Source organism: Pyrgilauda ruficollis, unplaced genomic scaffold, assembly GCF_017590135.1.
Source record: "Pyrgilauda ruficollis isolate IOZ18807 unplaced genomic scaffold, ASM1759013v1 scaffold1, whole genome shotgun sequence".
NCBI classification, from domain to species: domain Eukaryota; kingdom Metazoa; phylum Chordata; class Aves; order Passeriformes; family Passeridae; genus Pyrgilauda; species Pyrgilauda ruficollis.
Window position 1 is genome coordinate 17,510,675 of NW_024508100.1, and position 19,863 is coordinate 17,530,537.

Consider the following 19,863-nt stretch of genomic DNA (forward strand, 5'->3'; position numbering starts at 1 on the left):
AAACATGTTGATCTTTAGTCTCTTGTTCTTATTCCATGCAGATCCAGATGTACCAATTGTCTCGACTTCTTCATGATTACCATCGAGATCTCTACAACCACCTAGAGGCACATGAGATTGGCCCCAGCCTCTATGCTGCTCCCTGGTTTCTCACCATGTTTGCCTCCCAGTTTCCCCTTGGATTCGTATCCAGAGTATTTGGTAATTCCTCATAAAACTTCTCTCTGTTCTTTCTGAAGTCTTACATGTGGAATCTTAGTATTAGGAGCAGCATTATGTCCAAGCAGTTTCAGACACTCAGGAGAAATACTTTGCTTACTGTGAACAGAACAACAGAGGTCATCCTATGGAGTATGCAGTATATCAGTAAAAATGGAAGAGAGAGAAGGAAAGTAAACTACAGTCCCTAATGTCTTTTCATCCTCATTGTTACCTTTTCCCACCTTGTCACCACTTTTAGAGAGGATGTAAAATTTGATGCCATGAAGGCAGCCATTGTATTATGACAATGACACTTCAACACCAACAACTAGTTATTTTCAAGCTGAAAAGAAATGTAATAAAGACATCATCTGAGAAGTACATCCATTTACTCCATCCATCATTTCCAACAGTGTCAGCAGAAAATTAGCTTGAGCATTATGTTTTAAAACACACACAGAGAATCTCTTGCAGTGTAATTGTGGATTTACTCTGCAGAAATACAAGGCATTTAAGCTAGTGTTTCTTGTCTTGGTTACTGTTTGGAATGTTTGGAATCATCTGGGGTTTAGTTTTTGAAGTCACTTCTGTTGCCTGTTTTTAATATCTACATAATCTTTCTTTTTTAATTAAATTCCAGTTAAGAATTTACCTTGATGCTCTCTTCTGGATATATATTTCATAGATTGTTTGGTGTCTGAGAAGATGCTTTGTTTCCTTTTCACTTGTTTGTTTTTCCTCTTCATTATATGGTACTGGATTGTCCATAATGAGTGAGGTGTATTGGAGCTTTCTCCCCAGTTCTCTTCTAGTGAGAAACCAGTTTCATTTTCTTTAGTCATTTAAGAGAAGCAATGAAGAAATTGTTCATTAGCAGATTAATATTGACACTTCCTTGACTTAAAAACAGTACGTTTTACCTACCACAAATAGGAATATAGAGCTCAGGAAGAACCAACAAGAATCCTGTCTAGTTTCTGTTTAAGAGCATGCTAAAAGTAATGCTAGAAAAATTCACAGTGAAAAGGATGGTGTATTGAGTAAAACTATATGTCCCATGACTATCATCCAAACTCCAGGGAAAACAGCATGTTTTTTTCCTGGAAGAGTGCAAAGCAGGTTAATGTGCATCAAGAAGTGTATAGCTGACAGTAATAATCTGTAGGAATCAAATTAAGTGCTGTATGCAAGTGTCATATACCGAGTTTATAATCAACTCATCTTTTTGTTAATCTTTCATAGTATTGTACATGGTAAGAAGTGTTTGGGGCAATTGACTACAGTGAGGTTATAAAAGTGCCTTCTGTATCCAGTATATCTGGATTTCTGCCTTAATACACAGATTAGTATTTTCTCATCATTGAAGGACTGTAGGGTTTTTGAAAACCAAGACTTTGCATTACAACTGAAGGCACTGATACATGATCTGCACACATCTGATTTTAGGTCAAGAATAGAAAAGCATGTGTGGCAGAAACTGTTACCTCTTCAAAACCTCTGATGTTTTTTAGAGAGAAAGTTCAATGTGACCAACACCTGCAGCTTTGTATTTAGTATTTTCATTAAATTCAGTATTTCCTTTGTATTTAGTAACTTCCTGTCACAATACGACATGAAATGAATGACACTCATACACTGAGATGTTCAAGGCAAAAAAGGCGCATTTATTTCTGGACTTTGATATTTAGAGAATTCTAAAAGTGACCGTGGATTGGAGGATGAAACTGCTACCTCTCCAACCACACTGGTCAAACCAACAGTCTATCAATTTTCTCTTTCTCCAGAAAGGAATGCAAAACAATCATTATTTACATGAAAAGTGCGTGAGAAACTCTATTACAAAAATGTAAACGTCAGTAGACTTAGAAGAACTTTAGAAGAACAGAGTGACAACTTTCTTAAAACAGTGTTTACTGGAGCTGTTGGTTAGGAACATTGGACATACTCTTACATTAGAAAGTAAAGTCTTATCCTCACCCATACTAAAGACACTGAAGCACAACTTTAAACAAAAAAGGTTAGAGCTGTCACTCTGCCAGTGGCTGTCAGTAGCAACATGGCAAGTTAAAATCCAATCATTTTTGACCTATGTCTTCGCACACTTTTGCATAACATACATATACAGATTTTCATTGCTCACTTATTAGAACCCTTGGGAGGAGAGAATGTTGATGCTGAAGTAACTGATTTATAGGTTATTAACAGTCTGAGATTGCACTGCCATTTTCTAACATGGTATCTCTGAACCCCTGGTATTGAAGCTAGACCACTCATATTTAACTATATAATTGTTACAGACCATTCCTTTGGATTTCCATAGAGCGTGCTTTTTGCAGGCATCTAACAGGCAATACGTAAATGTGTGTTAGACTGTTTTATGAATCAAACAGCAAAACTCCTTTTAAGTTTTCATTTACCTGTCCAAATTTTCAACACTTCTCCTGAGCAGGAGCTGATGAAAGTACAGTGTTACAAAAGATGCGTTCTTTAGTACCTCTGCTTACTTATTAATAGAGGAGATTTGATAGAATAGTGTTTATTTTGTTTCAAGATTGTAGATAAAACTTGATTTTTTTTTAATCCTGTAGGCTGGCAGTCATGCTGACATTAATTTGGGTATCTTGACTGTGTTGTTGTTGGCTGGGAGCCCACTTAATATGAAGCATGGGGAGTGGATAACAAACAGGTCTTTGTTAAGTACTTGCTGTTTTAAATGGGAGAGGGATTTCGGCTGTGTATTACCAGCTCAGTCATACAGACATTCATTAACAACTTTCAGGTCACCTTGAGTTAACCTGCATGTCATTATGGGACAGGTGCTGAATCATAAAAACACATTCTTTTTAGCTCTGCTTTTTTTCACTTTGTGTTTCTAGCTGTTCTTCAGCATTTCCTGTCCTAATATAGAGCTTTCCCTATGAATCATTTTCCCATACTTTTGAGTTTCAATAGAGAATTGAGGCAGATGTGTACTCTGTTGCCACTTTTTAATCATTTCTGCCACTGGAGTTCACATTCAGCTCAACACAGAGCTGAAAAATGTTACACCCCTTTTAGGACAAATGGCAAGAAAGTGTGAGATTTGTGCTTAGTTTTTCTTGTGCTTTTCTTTCTTGGAGAGAGAGAGTGAAATGAGTTACGGCTTCAACATGGCAAGCTAAAGAGTGTAAGAGGGGAATTTCATTATGATACAAATTTGGAAATAGAGTTTGGTTTTCCTAAGAAAGACTGTTAGCCAGAGCTTTCATAGGTTTTTCACTATATCAGAGATAACTGTAGTTTTGCTAGTAGCTGTTTCCCTTACAGCATGGTGGGTTTTTTCTATCTCTTTGCTTTATTTTTTTTTTCTTTTTTTTTAGTGTTGAGACATAATTTTTTTTTCCTTTTAATTTTTGGGTTTTGGTGTCACTGTGGTACTTGTTATGTGATTGGTTGTGGCTACATTCACAGCTTCAAATACAAAGCAGGGAAAGAACAAGAGAGAAGCCCTTTCAAAGTAAATTTATATTTAGGAAATATAAAAACCCCACAGTATCTTCTATTTCTCTGTCACCTCCATCCGTATTGTTTAATTTGTTAGGTGCTTCTGTCTGTAGCAAGGTGAGCTCTTCAATGAAACCAGGAGCAGATTCTGACAGTAGTTAGCAGGAAAGTCAAGTGCAGGGCAATGCTGTTTGTACAGACTGAGTTTCTTGTCTGATGCCTTTATTGCAGACTTCTATTTCTTTACTCTATAAATACATAGGCACTTTGTAAAAGAAAAGAAAGGAAAGGACATTTCATTGAAAGGTCACTGTATATTGTAGTTTCAGTGTGCTTGGTATGCCAGGTGCTGTCATTGCAGGGCCACCTGCAATATTTACACTTCAGCTGTATGACTAAGATTTCAGGGTATTTATTAATATAGCTATTAGCATATTAACAGAAGTGGTTGAGACACATACTAAAAATAAACACATGCACCTGAAACTTGAGGCTACTGGAAAGTGTGCATTTAGCCTCATGTGCTAAGTGTTGTATTGTGGTTTTGTGGCTTTTTCCACCACATGAGAGAAAAACCAAATTTCAGATCTTCAGATGTGCCTTCAGGTATTGGTTTTTTCTCCGTTGTATTACGATTTTTAAAGGGCACTTGGATTAGATTCCTATGCAAATTTATATTCCTACAAACATGAAAACAGCCCACTAAATTATTACATGCACAAAAAGTGGCAACATGGATAAACTTGACTACCTAGTTTATTGTAGACTTAGCTTAAACTTGAATTGCTTTTTTTGGGTTTTTTTTTTGTGAAAACTCACTGAACAAATTAGTAAGTGATTGTGTTAGTCAAGTGTGCTATTCACAGTAATAATCTTGATCCTATAAAACTTCTAAAACTGTAGCCAAAAGCATGTGTCCAGCACAGTGTATCTAACCTCCAGGTCACTTCTATCAGAAGTTCTTGTCCTTTGACAATTTATTGTTTTGATATTCTTGTCAAAAGATGTGCTTGCTTGATATAACCTGTTTTTTCCTTCTTTTCACAGATATGCTCTTTCTTCAAGGATCAGAGGCTATATTTAAAGTGGCTTTAAGCCTTTTGGGAAGCCACAAGCCCTTGATTCTGCAGCATGAGAATCTAGAAACTATTGTTGATTTTATTAAAAGCACTCTCCCCAACTTGGGTTTGGTACAGATGGAAAAGACCATTAGTCAGGTATGAAATAAACTGAACACATGAGAGGTATGCAAAGGAATGCTCTTGTTAAGTTCCCAACAGAAAAGGCAGAGCAGCTACTACTTCAAGCTGAGAACTCCCTTGTAGTTTGGAAGATGTTGAAAACTTTTGGAAGCAGATGACTTGTAAACTAAGACGACTTAGTGGCTTTATATGGTATTGTAACCATTCGTTATTGTAACTTTATGAAGCCTTTAGGGAAAATTAATTTTTTTTTTCACCAAAGAAGCTTGCCTTCCAAGTCTCATATCAGAAGCAAAAATTGACTTACAAGAGCCTCACAAATATTAACCTTGCTTACTGAAATTAGAAGCCTTCCCACATCCACTCTTTCTCTAGTAGCTTTCATGGTACTGGCCCAGTATGTAACAACAGCACCTTTGTAATTCTGTCAGGAGTACATGGGGCAGTGCAGACTGTTGCAGTGAGTAGTGACTCTAGACAGCAAAACTTGGAATCCTTGATGCAATTCTTTTAAACAGCAGACAAGGAAAATGATGCAATATTGCTAAATTAGCAGAATACTCCAGATGATACTTATGGATTATGAAAAAACCAAAAATTATTTCAATTAAGGCTTGCCTGTTTGAAAACCCTAAGTGTTTTCTACACTTGACATCTAAACTGCAGCAGGCAAATAGAAGATGGGCTTTAGCCAGTTTTTCTGAAGGCCTTTTGTGGTCCAGAACATAGGGGCTGTACTGTGCAGAACTGCAGATGCTGACAAGCCCCCCAGGGGCTGCTGGAGATCAAAGCTCATGGGTTGATCAAGAAAGCAGCAGTGCAGGGCTCTGCAGAGGGCTGGTGAGGGCTTCCCTCTGTGCCCTGGCAGCAAAGTTTCTGGGGGACACAGCCCACATTAGGGCCAGAAAAAAGGCTCCTAGTGCTTACTGTCAAAGGAAGGAGATGAGAGCTAGAAAGTCTGTGCAAGAGGAAGGAAAGCAAGGAATTTCCAAGGGGCGAAGGGAATTGTGTGTTACCTGCCAGGCTGAAAGACTTGCAGTGCTTGGGTGACCTGCAGAAAACTGTGTGCTTTGAGCTGAAGGAGGGAGGGATGCTCTGTTCAGGCAGCCCTGACTGCTCTAAATTGGAAGTGGGTAGGTAGAAGTGAGTAGAAGGAAGAGCAGTTCCTTGCTTTGATCAGGGCTGACTCTGAAGAGAGCAGCTGTTTGACCAGCCCACAGTCCATACACAGCTCCTGGGTTAATCCCCATGCTCTGCATCCTTCTGCAGCATGGCCTTTGGTTCCGTGCCTTAACGTGCCTTCACTTAGCTAGGTTTCAAATCAAACTTTTTATTGCCTCATGTTTCCCTTCTTTCAGATTTGATACTCTGGTTATGACAGCAGGGACTTCCCTCCCTCCTCAGGAGCACAGAGGTTAGAAGTGGCAGAGGTCATGAGAGGAAGTAACATTCTGCCTTGCTGAATTGCACTGATTGTTTTATTGAAATTTCAACAGGGGGTCTTCTCCAGAGATGCTCAGATTCACAGAAAATGAAAATTCCCTATGTGTAATCAAACTCGAATTAAAATTCTATTTCAGCCTTCTGTGCTTAGATGCTCAGTACATACATTTCTGCTGCTATTTAACTACGAAGTAACTTTTTATTTTACATGTGACAGAAATAAATTTAATAAACTGATGTTTTCTTTAACCAACAGTTAAAGTTCTTTAGACAGAGCAGATAAATAAAATTGGCAAATATTCCTGTTATTTTTAACAGGTATTTAAGATGGGATTTGACATTTGACTAATTTTCAAAATTAATAAAGTACAAGAGATTTAAAAATAAAGAATGACCCCGGAACTTCCCTTCTTGGGCTATTTTTCAAATACATTTTAAAATCAACTTTTATTTCTTCTATGTTCTGTGATTGGCACACTTGTCCTTTTCATTTACTACCTTCTTCACTGCTTGTAGTGGAAATTGGAGTCATAGTTATGAATAATTTGAAGGCAGATGCTTGCCAAAACCTAAAAAAAGGAAAAGAAAATAGTAGGTTTTTTCTCTTGGGTCACTTTGCATCTCAATGTATTTATCTGCTTTTAAAATAAAAGTTTTTCTTAATGTTCATGGATAAGACTGAGCATTCGTTTCAGTGATCTGTAGTTAACAATAATAGAGATCTATTTTGATGTTATATAATGTTTTTGTTAGGTGTGTTAGTGTAAGGAGAGAAAATTTCATTTTCTTTCAGTCTGTAAAAATACTATAGAGTCATAAATAAAGATAGCAAAGTCTACTGTTTTTCATTTAAGGCTTTTATTTTACTTAGCCTTACACTTGTACATGTGGCAGGTGAGTTTGGACCACACTTTTTCTGAACTGACAACTAATTCTGGGTATGACTAGAAGGGTTTATGCCAAAACTGAGATGTATTAAATTTGAAAAGGGAAATACTCTGCAAGTCCATGCCCTTGAAGCCTTTATTTTAGGTAGTTTTGCTGAAGTCAGGCAGCAAATCAGTAGCAAAGTTTTTAAGTAGATCCAATGCAAATGTATTGCACTCCACTGTCTCAGGCTTGCCATTTCCATAATAGGAAATGTGAATGCCAAAAAATAAGTCCTTTATTGAATGCATTGATTAAATATCTAAGTCTAGACCTAGATCAATAGATTTTAAAGCCTTGAAAGAGCAATGTTTTTAATCTGCACAGCACTGAATAATATTTTTATATACAACAGGTATTTGAAATGGATATTGCCAAACAGTTGCAAGCTTATGAAGTTGAATATCATGTGCTTCAGGATGAGCTTATAGATTCATCTTTAAATGACAATCAGAGACTGGATAAATTAGAAAAGGCAAACAGCAGCTTGCGCAAACAAAACTTTGACCTCCTGGAAGAACTGCAGGTACAATTTATATCTCATATATGATTAACATTCTAATTTTCTAATTTATGCACCTTTTCAGAAGAGGTTGTCCTATACCACATCACAGGAGGGATTGGTGTTTGGTCTAGTGAATTTAGAAGGTAGCCACTTAAAAGTTTTATTTAGTTTAGCCCCCAAAGTTTACATGCAGAAGGAATTGTGAGAGTGGGGTGGTTAGAGCATATATTGGTAGTTAGTGAAAAGTTGTTTCAACACACTGCCTCTTCTCTTGTAATTAAAATCATATCTGTAGAAGATAACTAAAAATAAAGTGCTGTTTCAACTTCAAACTAAAAATAAAGTGCTTTTTCTACTTCATTTTTATATTTTCTGTCACTGCTTTATTACAGCAGGGATACTACTCTGTCAAAAATTGGTAAACTAATTACAAAGTCACAATTTAGGGATACTTTAGAGAAAGGATACATTGTCTATAAAGACATACTTTCTATTACAATTTTTTTAGCTGTTATCCAGATTTTTTAAACATTATGTGAAATAATAATTTCTAATATATATAGTCTGTAGCTTTTTCAGAGGCAGTGCACCTGTTCTTTGTAAAGGGTTATTCTTTGCTTATCTGAGCAAAAAGTCAGTTTTCTGGCTGCTTTATAACGGGATGTTTGCTGTAAAACTTTTGACTGTGCATTTAGTTTGATGGAGAAAGGGACTTCAAGGGTAAGAAGCAGACATTTCAAACCACTTGATTATTGTTAGACATAAACTTTGTAAGATAATCGGTGAAGGAAGTTTAGGTTTCTCAGACATTGGTTCTTTTTCCTGACTAAGACTAATCAATCACCCGGATTTAGATTGCCTAACAAAAATTTGCTTCAGCTGTACATTCTGATCCTGTGAGATCTGATCCTGTTTTAGGTTCTAGGTTGAGCCGTAGAGAAGTCAGAAGGAGAGGCACTCTTCTGCAAGATATAATCATAAAGCTTTGGGCAACATGGACAAGGAAATTGTTGAATATAGCAAGGGGAATATGGATTTCTGGGATGATATTTAAGATGTGATGTCCTGTAAATACCTGTATCAAGGATCTTCAGCTTGGGAAGCATGGGCTAGACAGTGTACTGTGTGGTGGATTGAAAACTGGCTGAATGACAGGTCTCAAAGGCTTGTGATCAGTGGCACAGAGTCCAGTTGGAGGCCTGTGACTAGCAGTGTTGCACAGGGTTCAATACTGGGCCCAGTATTATTTATCTTATCCATCAATTACTTGGATGAAGGGGCAGGTGCCTCCTCAGTGAGTTCGCTGATGGCACAAAGCTGGGAGGAGCAGCCAATACCCCAGAGTGCTGTGCAGCCCTTCAGAAGGGCCTCGGCAGAGAGAGAGACGGGAACAGAAAAACTTTCTGAAATTTAACAAGGGCAAGTGCAGGGTCCTGCAGCTGGGGAGGAATAACCCCAGGCACCAGCACAGGCTGGGAGACAACCTGCTGGGGAGCAGCTCTGTGAAGAAGGGCCTGGGTGTCCTGCTGTTCATTAACCTTGTTGCCAAGAAGGCCAGTGGTGTTAAGAAGAACACTGCCAGAAGGTGGAGGCAGGTGGTCCTGCCCCTCTACTCAGTCCTGGTGAGGCATATTAGGAGCTGTGTCCAGTTCTGGGCTCCTCAGTTCAAGAGAGACATGGAGCTCCTGGAGCAGGTCATCAGCATATGAAGAGAAGGTGTGAAGTGGATGGAGCCAGGCTCCACTTGGAGGTGCGGAGCAGTAGGAAAAGAGGGAATGGGCAGAAACTGATGGATAGGAAGTTCCACCTGAACGTGAGAACTTTACAATGTGCTTGACTGAGCACTGGCACAGGTGGCCCAGAGAGGTTGTGGAGTCTCCCTCACTGGAGATAATCAAAAGCAGTCAGGACACAGTCCTGAATTACATGCTGTAGGGAACCATGGTTGAGCAGGGAGGTTGCAACTAGATGGCCTCCAGTGATCCCTTCCAACCCTATCCACTCTGTGATTCTGTGATCTTCCACCCACTCCTGTCCCTTATAGACTTGACAGCCTGAAGCACTTTATTATGAAGCTTGTCTCCACTTGAGTGCTGGCAAGGCAGGGGGAACTTAACTAACACTGTAGTGTTGGAGCAGTCCCTTTGTCTTGGAGGTGGGCTGCACCAGACTTTGTTTCATAGGGTGGCAGGTGGTGCATTGCTGATAGGAGGAAAATGCATCACAAGATAATGTCAATGGGTCAATATAATTTGTCAATACTTTGTCCCCAAAGGCTGAAGTTTTTAACCCATCATAATTACATGATGGCTAGTGGGCTCATCAGAAAGGGAAATACTTTCCTGAAAGCAAAGACCACCCTGTACTCGTCCTGTCTCCAAATATTACCAAGTGCTGAAACTTCCAAACAGATATCTGACATTGTCAGAGTACCTACAGGTCTCATACAAGGACTTTGAACCACCTAATACTTTGTTTCACCATGAAGTAGAATGCCAGTATGTGCAGCATTTTGAGGGAGAATTTTTGACTTTTTTCACAATGTGTTTTCCATTTGCATATTGCTCTAAATCCTCTTCTCATTTGCCTTCAAACCTGATATTCATTGGACTCAATGTTGAGATGAAATGAGGATGCAGCTAATATGTTGAGTTGTCTTTGTTTTGCAAAGCAACAACTGTGGCTGGCCAAAAATATCTCCCAACTGACCCATACAGAAGCTTATCTTAACCTGCAGTTCTTTGGTATAAAATTTGCAGATTTGGTAACTTTCTAAGTTCACTACTTTACATTATATTCTGAGTTTAATTTTTCATAATTTCTTTAGTATTTTATATATAGTCATGTATCTCAAAAAATAAAGATGGTTTCAGTCATTAATGAATTTACCTTTTTTTCCCCTCCTATCTTTTTACTGTGATAGGTGGCTAATGGAAAAATCCAAAACCTTGAAGCTACAGTAGAGCTTTTATTGACCAATGAAGGCAAACTGAAGCAGTCCATTCTTGCTCTTGAGCAGGAGCGAGCAGCTCTGCTGAAAGCTGTGGAAGAGATGCAAAAAAAGATGGGTGATACAGATGGGAAGCCTCTTCTTACTAGACAAGAACTGGATGCTGACTGACCTGCACAGTTGTAAGGGAGCAGAGAAGCTGAGCGAGAAACAAAGGGAAGAACTGAGTCATTTTGTCATCATCCATGGGGATTTGACGTTGTCGTGTTTGTTGTACACACCTTACTGTGGCAAAGCAAGATGTGGGCATGGTGGCTTTCCATATCAGAGAAGCTGGTTTCCTGGGGAAAGACTCTTCTCTTCTTAGTATGTAGAAATACTGTGAAGAGTAAGATGCCACATAAGAAATAGTAAACAGGAGAAACTTACTAGTGTGTGCAGTCATGCGCAATACACTGTAAATATGGTATGGATTCTTCAGTAAGTGCTTCTAAACCTAAGTGCTTTGGGTTTGTCACAGTTTTGTTTGTGTCTGGATCACCTCCAAGTTAAATAGCACATCCTTTAGAAGGTCTTTTGAAGAAATACGTCAGTGTAAAACCTTTGAAAGCATGACTGCCCCATTGCAGCTATGCAGTGGTAACATTTACAGGTGATTTGTGATTGGACTTGAAATTTTTGTTGGTGTAATTCCCCTACAGCTTGGCTGGGTTCTGTTAATTATGTTGTTTACACCTCAGAAACTGCTTCCTGATGCTTGAAGGTGTCAATCCATTGAACTCCAGGGAGCTGAACATTATCATATGTAACTATGTATAACTGGGGGTTGCCTTCCTTTTTTTTAAGTATGTTGGTTTAGTATATTTCTTCTTTAACTACAATTAATTTAGTGTATTGTTAGTTAGCATTATCTGATAAACATACTGTATATAGTAACTACATTATTCCTAACAAAATATACTGACATTAATTTGGTGAAGCCTGTGACTCTTGCAGCGTCATTCAAGGATTTCTATTCAGACTCCTCAAATTTCATCTTATTTATTTCTGACCTGCTGTGTGATGTAAGACATCTTTTATTGCTGGGAAAGTAATGTCCACTGTCATTTTTTTCCCCTTTATTTGCTACTCTATGCCCACCCATCCTCTGAGAAATCTAAAGACTTTTTCTGAGAAAAAGTGGAATAATTTCAAGAGCTTCATGGTGTGCCAGATATGCTTAAACTGTTTCATAAAGGATATAGAAGTTCTAGTTAGGACACCATTATTTTGCAATGCATCTTTCAAATAAGATTAAATATCTGAAAAAGTAAGTTTCACTTTTCTTAATGCAAAAGTAGTTTGAAGCCAGTTAAAGCAACATTGTGCAATAATACCCATGGATATGCTTTTGTTGGGGTTTACTTCAGAATTAGGAATATTGCCATCGGTTTTTTCAGTCACTAAGCACTGAGTTTATAGGCACTGGTGTTTTGCTATAGTGGAGATTCACCCAGGACGTGATTTTTATATGTTTGGTTTTTGCAAGTCCACTTTATATTCACTTAGTATTGAAATTCCACATACATAAGTTATTAATAATCCATTTACCTCTTCAGCTTGGTTTTTTTAATTTGGAAATCCACAGTGAAGCTTACGCTTCATGTTTAAAATCTTGTCATAATGGACCTCATACTGTTAGATCACTCAGTAATGTTGCGTTTTTACAGCATAGTGCCAGAGTTCCTACACTGACTTTTTAACAAAAGCAATAAAAATAATAATAATAATCTATGCCTACATCTATGTTGTTACATTTTTTGGTATTCAAAAACAAAACCACAGTTGGTGGGGTGCCAGTTCAGAAGCATGTGAGATGAGACTTGCCCTGGAAGTACGGTGCTGTCTACAATGGTTGATAATTTCCGTTCAGCTCCCTGGTACAATGAAACAGTTGCTTCTATATAGTTAGAAAAGCCTAAACTTACTTGTTACCTATTTACCAGTCATGCTTTCTGGGAACAGTGACTCTAGTTCTCATCTAAGTGCACTTAGTAATGCACTTACACAAATTCTCAGTAAAAGGCTTTGGACTAGAAGTTGAAGGGAAGTAATACCACTTACCAAGTTCCCAACTTTGTAAAAGCTCGGGGCTTTTCCTTCCGGAAGTATGAGAAAGAAGTAATAGAGCCCAGAGCTAGTCCCAGATACTTGATACTCCAGCTATGCTGTTGCTGAGCATCCTTAAAAATGTGTAAAATTAGGTCTCTTATTTTCTGAGTACCAGAAATTGTCATCATATACTGTCTTCTAGATGAACAGTAAATATAAATTTCTGATTCAGAGAGTATTTTTTAAAAAGCCACCTGCAAATCCATACATCAAATCCCTCAGCAAAAATAGCAAATGAGCCACTCCCAGAAAATCCAAGTTGAAATAATCAACATTTTCTCTATATCACTTCTACAGATAAAAATCCCCAGCAGTGATGCCTAATCTTTGAAGAAAAGAAAAAACAGTGAAGAAGGAAGGAAGGGGTTCATTGGTATGTGCAGCTTAGGCTTTCAAAGGTGCATGGCAAAGGCAGCAAGGGGTGCAGTGCTAGTGAATTACATGGATGCAGTGGTCCTGAGAGAGATTAGCCTGAAACGTGGAAAGAACTGATATTGACATTTGCAACAAGAAAAAGGCAGGATCTCTGAAACCTTTGCAGTGAACAGCGCTGCATGGACAGAGGACCGGCTGCAGTGGGTCATGGTCACCAGTTCTGGTTTGGTTTTCTTCCAACAAGTAATTGTGGTAGGTACCTGGGACTCCCCGTGCTGCTGACTGTTCGAGGTACTTCTTCTTGCCCTGGTGTCTATTTCCAGAGATCATTATTTAATACAGAATTGGAGAAATTCTACAGTGCCTATCGTGGGAAGATCAAAGCACTTTCATAAAGGCACACGTTCTCTTGTTTAGAGTGAGAACTGAGTCACAAAAAAGTGCAATGACTTGTACCAAATATTTCAATTTCTCACTGGTTGCTGGCATCCAGTGCAATCCAGATCTTCCAAGTTGTGTCAAACTGGTTTTCTGAAAGATTGTTCCAGAAGGTCTTAGTATGTTCTTGGTATGTCAGGCAATGCTCTGCCAAAACAATGTGAAATGGGAAATGCTGCCACTGCAACCTTGTCCTTTACTGGCAGCTATTCCTTCCTCCCAAAAGTAACTCTCTCAGGCCCATTAAAACATGTTGTGTCCTTGCCAGGTACCTCCTCTGCAGGTACCCAGCACACACCAGCTCTTGCTTGACACATACTCAAGTGGAGGCACTGCCACCAGTCCTGAGCAGCAAGGACTGTAGTATAGCAGTCAGTAAATACTCTTGGAATTTTTTTCAAACATAATAATCTGATAGGAATTGCATTTAGGACTAAGTCACAAAACTGCAGCTAGTAGGACTCTGAATGAAGGACAATAGTCTCTGCATGGCAAAGACAATATAGCTGATGCTTTTACTCCTTTGGGATCTTATTCCATCATTCAGTGAAGCAAGGAACACTGAATCCATTTTTTTACTTCAAGCCCACTACAATAGGTGCTGCAATTAATAGATAGTAATAAAACAGCCTGGTATGTCAGAATGGCAGAGCATACTACTTTGTAGCCAAGTCAGGTGGGATACTATCAGTGCCCTCCCTGCACTCTCTTCTCTCCTGGAGATTAGGCTGCTTAATTAGATAATGCAGACGTCTGTCTTAGAGGCATTTCAGCATTGGGCCTCCGTGCCTGCTGGCCTTGCAACCATTCAACAGAAAGCTGGAAGAAACCAGCTGCTTCCCACACTGCCACCATCTTTTAGGAGATGCATTTAAACTGCATTTCCTGTGCTTGGTCCTTGCCTGAGCTGTGTTGCAGCCACACCTGCATCTGGCTATGTATCCTTGTTGATCCTGACCTATGGTCTTGGCTTTCCTGCTTGAGCTCAGCCTTGACTGGTCATCTGAACTATTGACCTGCCTTGCTAGTGTTTTTTGAGTATGGTGGGACATGCTCCTTGTCAGGAAGTTGTTCCCTTTGCCTGCCTGTCACCCTCAGCCCCTGGCTCACTGTCCTCTTCAGAGCTGCCCTGCCCCTGCTGCTCCCCAGCACACAGCTCAGGTTTCACATCTACACTGCTGCTGTTTCTGGGGCTGGGCTGGTCAGGGCTTGTTTAGGTGTCTGTGCATGCCACTGCTCTGCCCTGAACAAGCCAGCCTGTTCTCTTAGAGCCTGCTTAGGCATCTCCAGCACAATGGTTGCTCTGTGTAACATGGCCCTTTACTAGTCTCCCATCCATTTCAAAATTCTATGTTCACATTCTTTTCCACATCAAACGCTGCACCGTATTTGCAAACACAATTTTGGTGTTGATGGCACCAGAAAAAATGCCTGAAATTAATACATTTTGACTACAGCAGGATGAATGCCGTGGTTGCTTGAGGCACCTTAGATCATTGCACAGCATTTATATGGTGTCACGCCCTGTGACATGAAGTAATTTTTCTACAAGAGAGCTTTACTAGAGCAGGTGCGTGGGAGGGAGGAGAGCGCTGGCAGCCAGGCCAACAAGCGGGAGTGCGATCCAGGCATTTCTTTCAGAAGGCACATGTGCAGCTTACACCCACTAAGTTTTACATAACCTGAGTTAGGGTGGATCACTAGGTACTCATTTGCTCCTGTAGCTGCCAGAAAATGTTCCTTTCATCTAGACAAACCTGAGGCTGCAAGAACTTTCTGTGCCTCAAAGTTTCAGCATAACCCAAAGCAAATCAAGAGGGACTTCATTATGTACAAGACTCTAGTTGTTCTTTTGCATAAATGCATTTTTTCTTCTCTCTAATTGTATCATATATTTTCATGGTGCTAGAAAAGCATTGGGGCTATAGATGCTGAAAGATGATGAAACTCCTCTTGCAGAGAGAACAGAGATCATTAAAACAGGGCTTCTGGAGAAGCTTGTACTAGCTCCCCATCCTGGACTTTTCTCATGCATCATTTCAGAACCAAAGAGATTTTAGAAAAATTTCATTACATTTTTTTTTTTTGATTGGGAACCACTAATAAAAAATGTTCTGGCAACAGCCATTGATCCTATATTCAACCAAATGCCTATTTGTTTTTGTCATTCTCTAGCACTCTTCTGTAATACCTTTCCTTTTGTTAACATTTCACACTAGACTGCTTGTCTGCAAAGGAGATAGAAATACATTTTTTCATTTTCTAGGTAAAAGCAGAATATGATAATTATCTGTTGTATCTGTCTGGTCCTGTATTACTAGTGAGGCAGTGAGTTTCCATTTCTTAGTAATTATGTGCAAGTCATTCTAATCAAGATGGTCCTCAGGAAATAAAGTCTTGCTACAATTTGGTTCATCCTATTGCCCTCTTTCTTTTGGAAGTTGGGGAGGGAGAAGGAGGCTAGGGGTTGACTGTTTCACCAGCATTAAGAAATTTCAAGTTCAGTTTTCTCAGATTTCTTTTTCATAAGTTGTTACAGGATGAGTGAATACTAATAACACTCTTATATACAGTCTCATTTTTCTGTGTTGCCAGCATTTGATGCATGGGATGTTGTTGGCTCTGTAGATAGTGATATTTCTTGTAATGTTGCAGACTTGGAATTGCCAAGGCAATGGTTGTCTTCAAGAGCATTTCTTCCATGCACTAGTTAAGATAAGCTGAGTAGCTTCGAGTCAGCTGCTGGCTGGGACTTTGAGCTCATGAAGTCATGGGTTCTTGGTGGGATTAGTGGTACATGTATGTCTTCCCAGCTCATTATTCACAGTTTTCTCTTAGGGCATATCACATAAAGCCTGATTGCAAAACAAACAAAACCTGAAATGTGGTTGTTGTTTAGTGTTTAATGGCCTGATACACCAATTGTCTCTGGTATTTTTTGATAAGGAATCTTAAATGGTGGTTTCAGTGGTTAGAGACTGAGGTAAGAGGCAGACACAGAGGAGCAGTGAACCTTGCAAATGGAGAAATAACAATATAATTAGTACATAAGTACAGAGTCATTCTAAGGAAGCTATTTACAGGAAGCTTGTCCAGCAATTTGTTAACAGACCTTATGTTCATTTTTGAGAGAAGGAAAAACCAAGATGCTTATTAAAAATGGAGAGAGATAGACTGTTAGGAAGGCATGTAGGGCCAGAGAGGATAAAGCCATGACATTTTCAAGACCTGCAGCAGGATGTCCGACATACCATAAAGAGATGTGAGCGCAAATGCCCATTGAACTGAGAGGCAATACTAATCTGAGCATGGTGAAATAATTGGGATAAGCCTCAGAAAACCTTCGGGTTTTTTTCAGTCCCTGATGGAGCTCATAAAGGAGGGCTTCAGTGTCAGCAGGGTTTTTCTGATAAAGAAAGTGTTCTATCCTTTTCAAGCAGTGGAGAAAGTCAAGTAAGACCTGATTACATAACATAGTCATCTGGTCAGAATGACCTGCTAGAATGGAAAATAAAAGACTTGTTAATACAAAAATATCTTCCATATCTTCCAAGAGCTTCTGGCCTATATCTGGGATGCACTGACATCTTCGTCATGCTGAGAACAAGCTTCCATAGTACCTAGAAATCAAATAATTTAAGTAGCAATTTCAGCCACAGACACTTAGAACGTGTAACTTTGCTGGAGCTTACATGAGGGCAGTCCATGATGCTGATCCATTATTTTGCAGCCCCTGCTGGAACCGTTTTTTGGTGATACCTGCCACCTTACCTGACATTTAATGAAAAAGTTATTTGCTCACAAATTTGGGGTTTATTGTTTGACTGTCATGTTTCTGACCTTAACGTCATTGCTTGGCATTAAACTCCTAAACTATGTCAAAGGAATAGAAAAATTGCTTTAATGCACTGACTTTGTAGGAAAACAAGAAAAAGGATGGTGAGACAGAACATATGTAGGTGTTTTACCATGCCTGAACAGAAATTGTAGCTGCAGAAACTCCAGGTGGCCCAACTGGCTCCTGCAGAATTTAATGGGATAAAGTGATGGAGTCATATATAACTGCTGACTTCAGTGTTACTGCATGCTGCCTTAGATACGCTGGCTGGCATGAAAGGTGCCACAGCAAGCCACTACCCATACTCTGGTAGCTGCCAAGTTCCACACAGGGTAGGAAAAATAAGTCAGTTTTAGCCTAAATCCAGCAGGCATAAACAGCATCTTCTATTCTCAGAACATCTTTAGGCATCCAAAATTACTGGCATTTGTTTAAAAGAAAAAAAAAAAAAAAAAAAAAAAAAAAAAGCTAGCATTTCAGATTTTCAGATTCTCTACTTATTTGTTCCAGCATCTGAGTTCCAGAAAGCAATACTATTTTAACTGGGGCTAATGTTTAAAAGACATTACTAAATAGGTACAAATTAAGGCAACAGGTGCTTAAAATTGTGGACAAATTAAGGAATATATATTTGGACATTTGAGTGGATCTGTTTGTGTTGCAAGTACAGTAAATTCTTGTTTCCCCTTTTAAAAAACCTCATGCTTCAACAAAAGATAAAAACTTCCATTGTCAGCTTTTGCTTAAAAAAGAAGTAGGAAGTTCTATGATTAAAGGAACATAAGTGTATGTGAGAGAAGGAGGAAATGAGAGTTTCAGAAGCAAAGAGCTGACAGCAGGGATTTACCCAAACCCTTTGTATGACCTCCAGATAGATCCCAGCAAAAAGCATGCAACAGCTCACTGCTGTGGGCTACGAATTTCAGGAATTTTTAGTTACTGCAGTGACTAAAAATTCTCTCAGAGAGAAGGTTACTTTCCTCCTTCTGTATTCCCCTCCCACCAGCTATTCTATTTTGCAATACAAAGTGGGACATGCACACTACACAGACATAAGCAGAACATCTGCAAGCTCTGTTGTCTGTCACTTGAGCACCCTGTCCTGATGAGCCAAACAGTCAAGAGGAAAAACATCACTGAGGACTAAGGTAGTTTCCTCTGTGAGCTGTAAGGTCCACGAGAGTCACTGGCTCCGTACTAATACCAGTCCTGTGCATTTTGGTGAAGCATCTCTTCTGGAAAACCAGCAGCATATGATCCAGCAAGTGTCAAGAGATGATGCCTCTTCCACTTTCCATGAGAGTTTGATCTAGAAGGGTTGACCCTTCTTGTGTTCAAACAAGAACTAAACATTGAAGACCCTGCAGAGCCAAAAGATTTTGTTGTTGTTGTTGAGGCAGATCAACCATTGGAATGGAGTTCTTGAAAGATTTTATGTTTTCTCCCAGATTTCCTTCATTAGCAAGCATGGTTTCTGCCCAGAAATTGTTGGCACTGCCAGCCCTCTTCCCTAAGGAAACTAAGGGCATGGACAGTCTGAAAGCTTTTATGCATACCAGGATCTGGCTCTTTCAGTCAGAAAAGAAGGATGTAAGTTAGACATGTACCCACCATTCCTGATGAATGGTTCCAAATTCAGCTCCTCCCTTCCATTCCTGATTCTTGGCTATTTTTCAAGGTCTATCTCCACAATTCCCAAGAAGCAGATTTACAAAAACCTGTCTGTGATCAGAGATATACTAAGCCTTCCAAAAGGGATAGTTAATTTTACCCAGAACCCACACCTATTGCTTTGCTTCCTGGCCAGGTTTGTTAGTTTGAGCTCAGTGCAGTCCCAAACTCAGGCAGTTACATGATTCCCAGTTTGGAGTTAGCCTGTGCCCAGCAAGCCTGGAGTACAGAAAGAGCTCACTCATGTCTGCCTACACCATTCCATGTTGACTTGCTTTGAGTGTTTTCAGGTCAACTTCAAGACTTCTCTTGGCTAAAGTACAATGAGCATGCAGGCAATATGAAGCATTTTACCAGCCCCTGACCATTTATATTGTGGGCTTCTGTACCACCTTTCATTTTTCCTACTTACTGGAAGACAGGAACAGATATTGCATGGGATGGTCCACTGATGGTCTTCTGCATGCCCCTGGTTAGTCCTGCATTTCCATGTTTGTAGACAGCATTCTTGCTTCAGCACCCACTGGGAGCTCATGTTAAATGTGTTGGCAATGGCCATGGCTCCTAAGGTCTTTTCAGTCATTTTTGATCATCCCAAGATTATTCTGTAGTTATAGCATAGATTATTCATTTTCAATTATGCAATTTCTACTGTATTAAGGCATTTTGTTTCCACAGG

General features: G+C 39.4%; 1 protein-coding gene across 7 annotated transcripts in view; it reads left to right on the forward strand.

Moving 5' to 3' along the window:
- TBC1D1 (TBC1 domain family member 1) overlaps positions 1 to 16,090 on the forward strand; it is a 105,934-nt gene extending 89,844 nt beyond the window's left edge. For all 7 annotated transcript variants that reach the window (XM_041458595.1, XM_041458586.1, XM_041458604.1 and 4 more), the window contains 4 exons: positions 42 to 201; positions 4,732 to 4,901; positions 7,612 to 7,782; positions 10,685 to 16,090. In XM_041458595.1, coding sequence (XP_041314529.1) covers positions 42 to 201; positions 4,732 to 4,901; positions 7,612 to 7,782; positions 10,685 to 10,882 — 699 coding nt within the window. In that variant the 3' untranslated portion in view covers positions 10,883 to 16,090. The remainder of the gene's footprint in view (positions 1 to 41; positions 202 to 4,731; positions 4,902 to 7,611; positions 7,783 to 10,684) is intronic.
- The last annotated feature ends 3,773 nt before the right edge of the window (positions 16,091 to 19,863 follow it).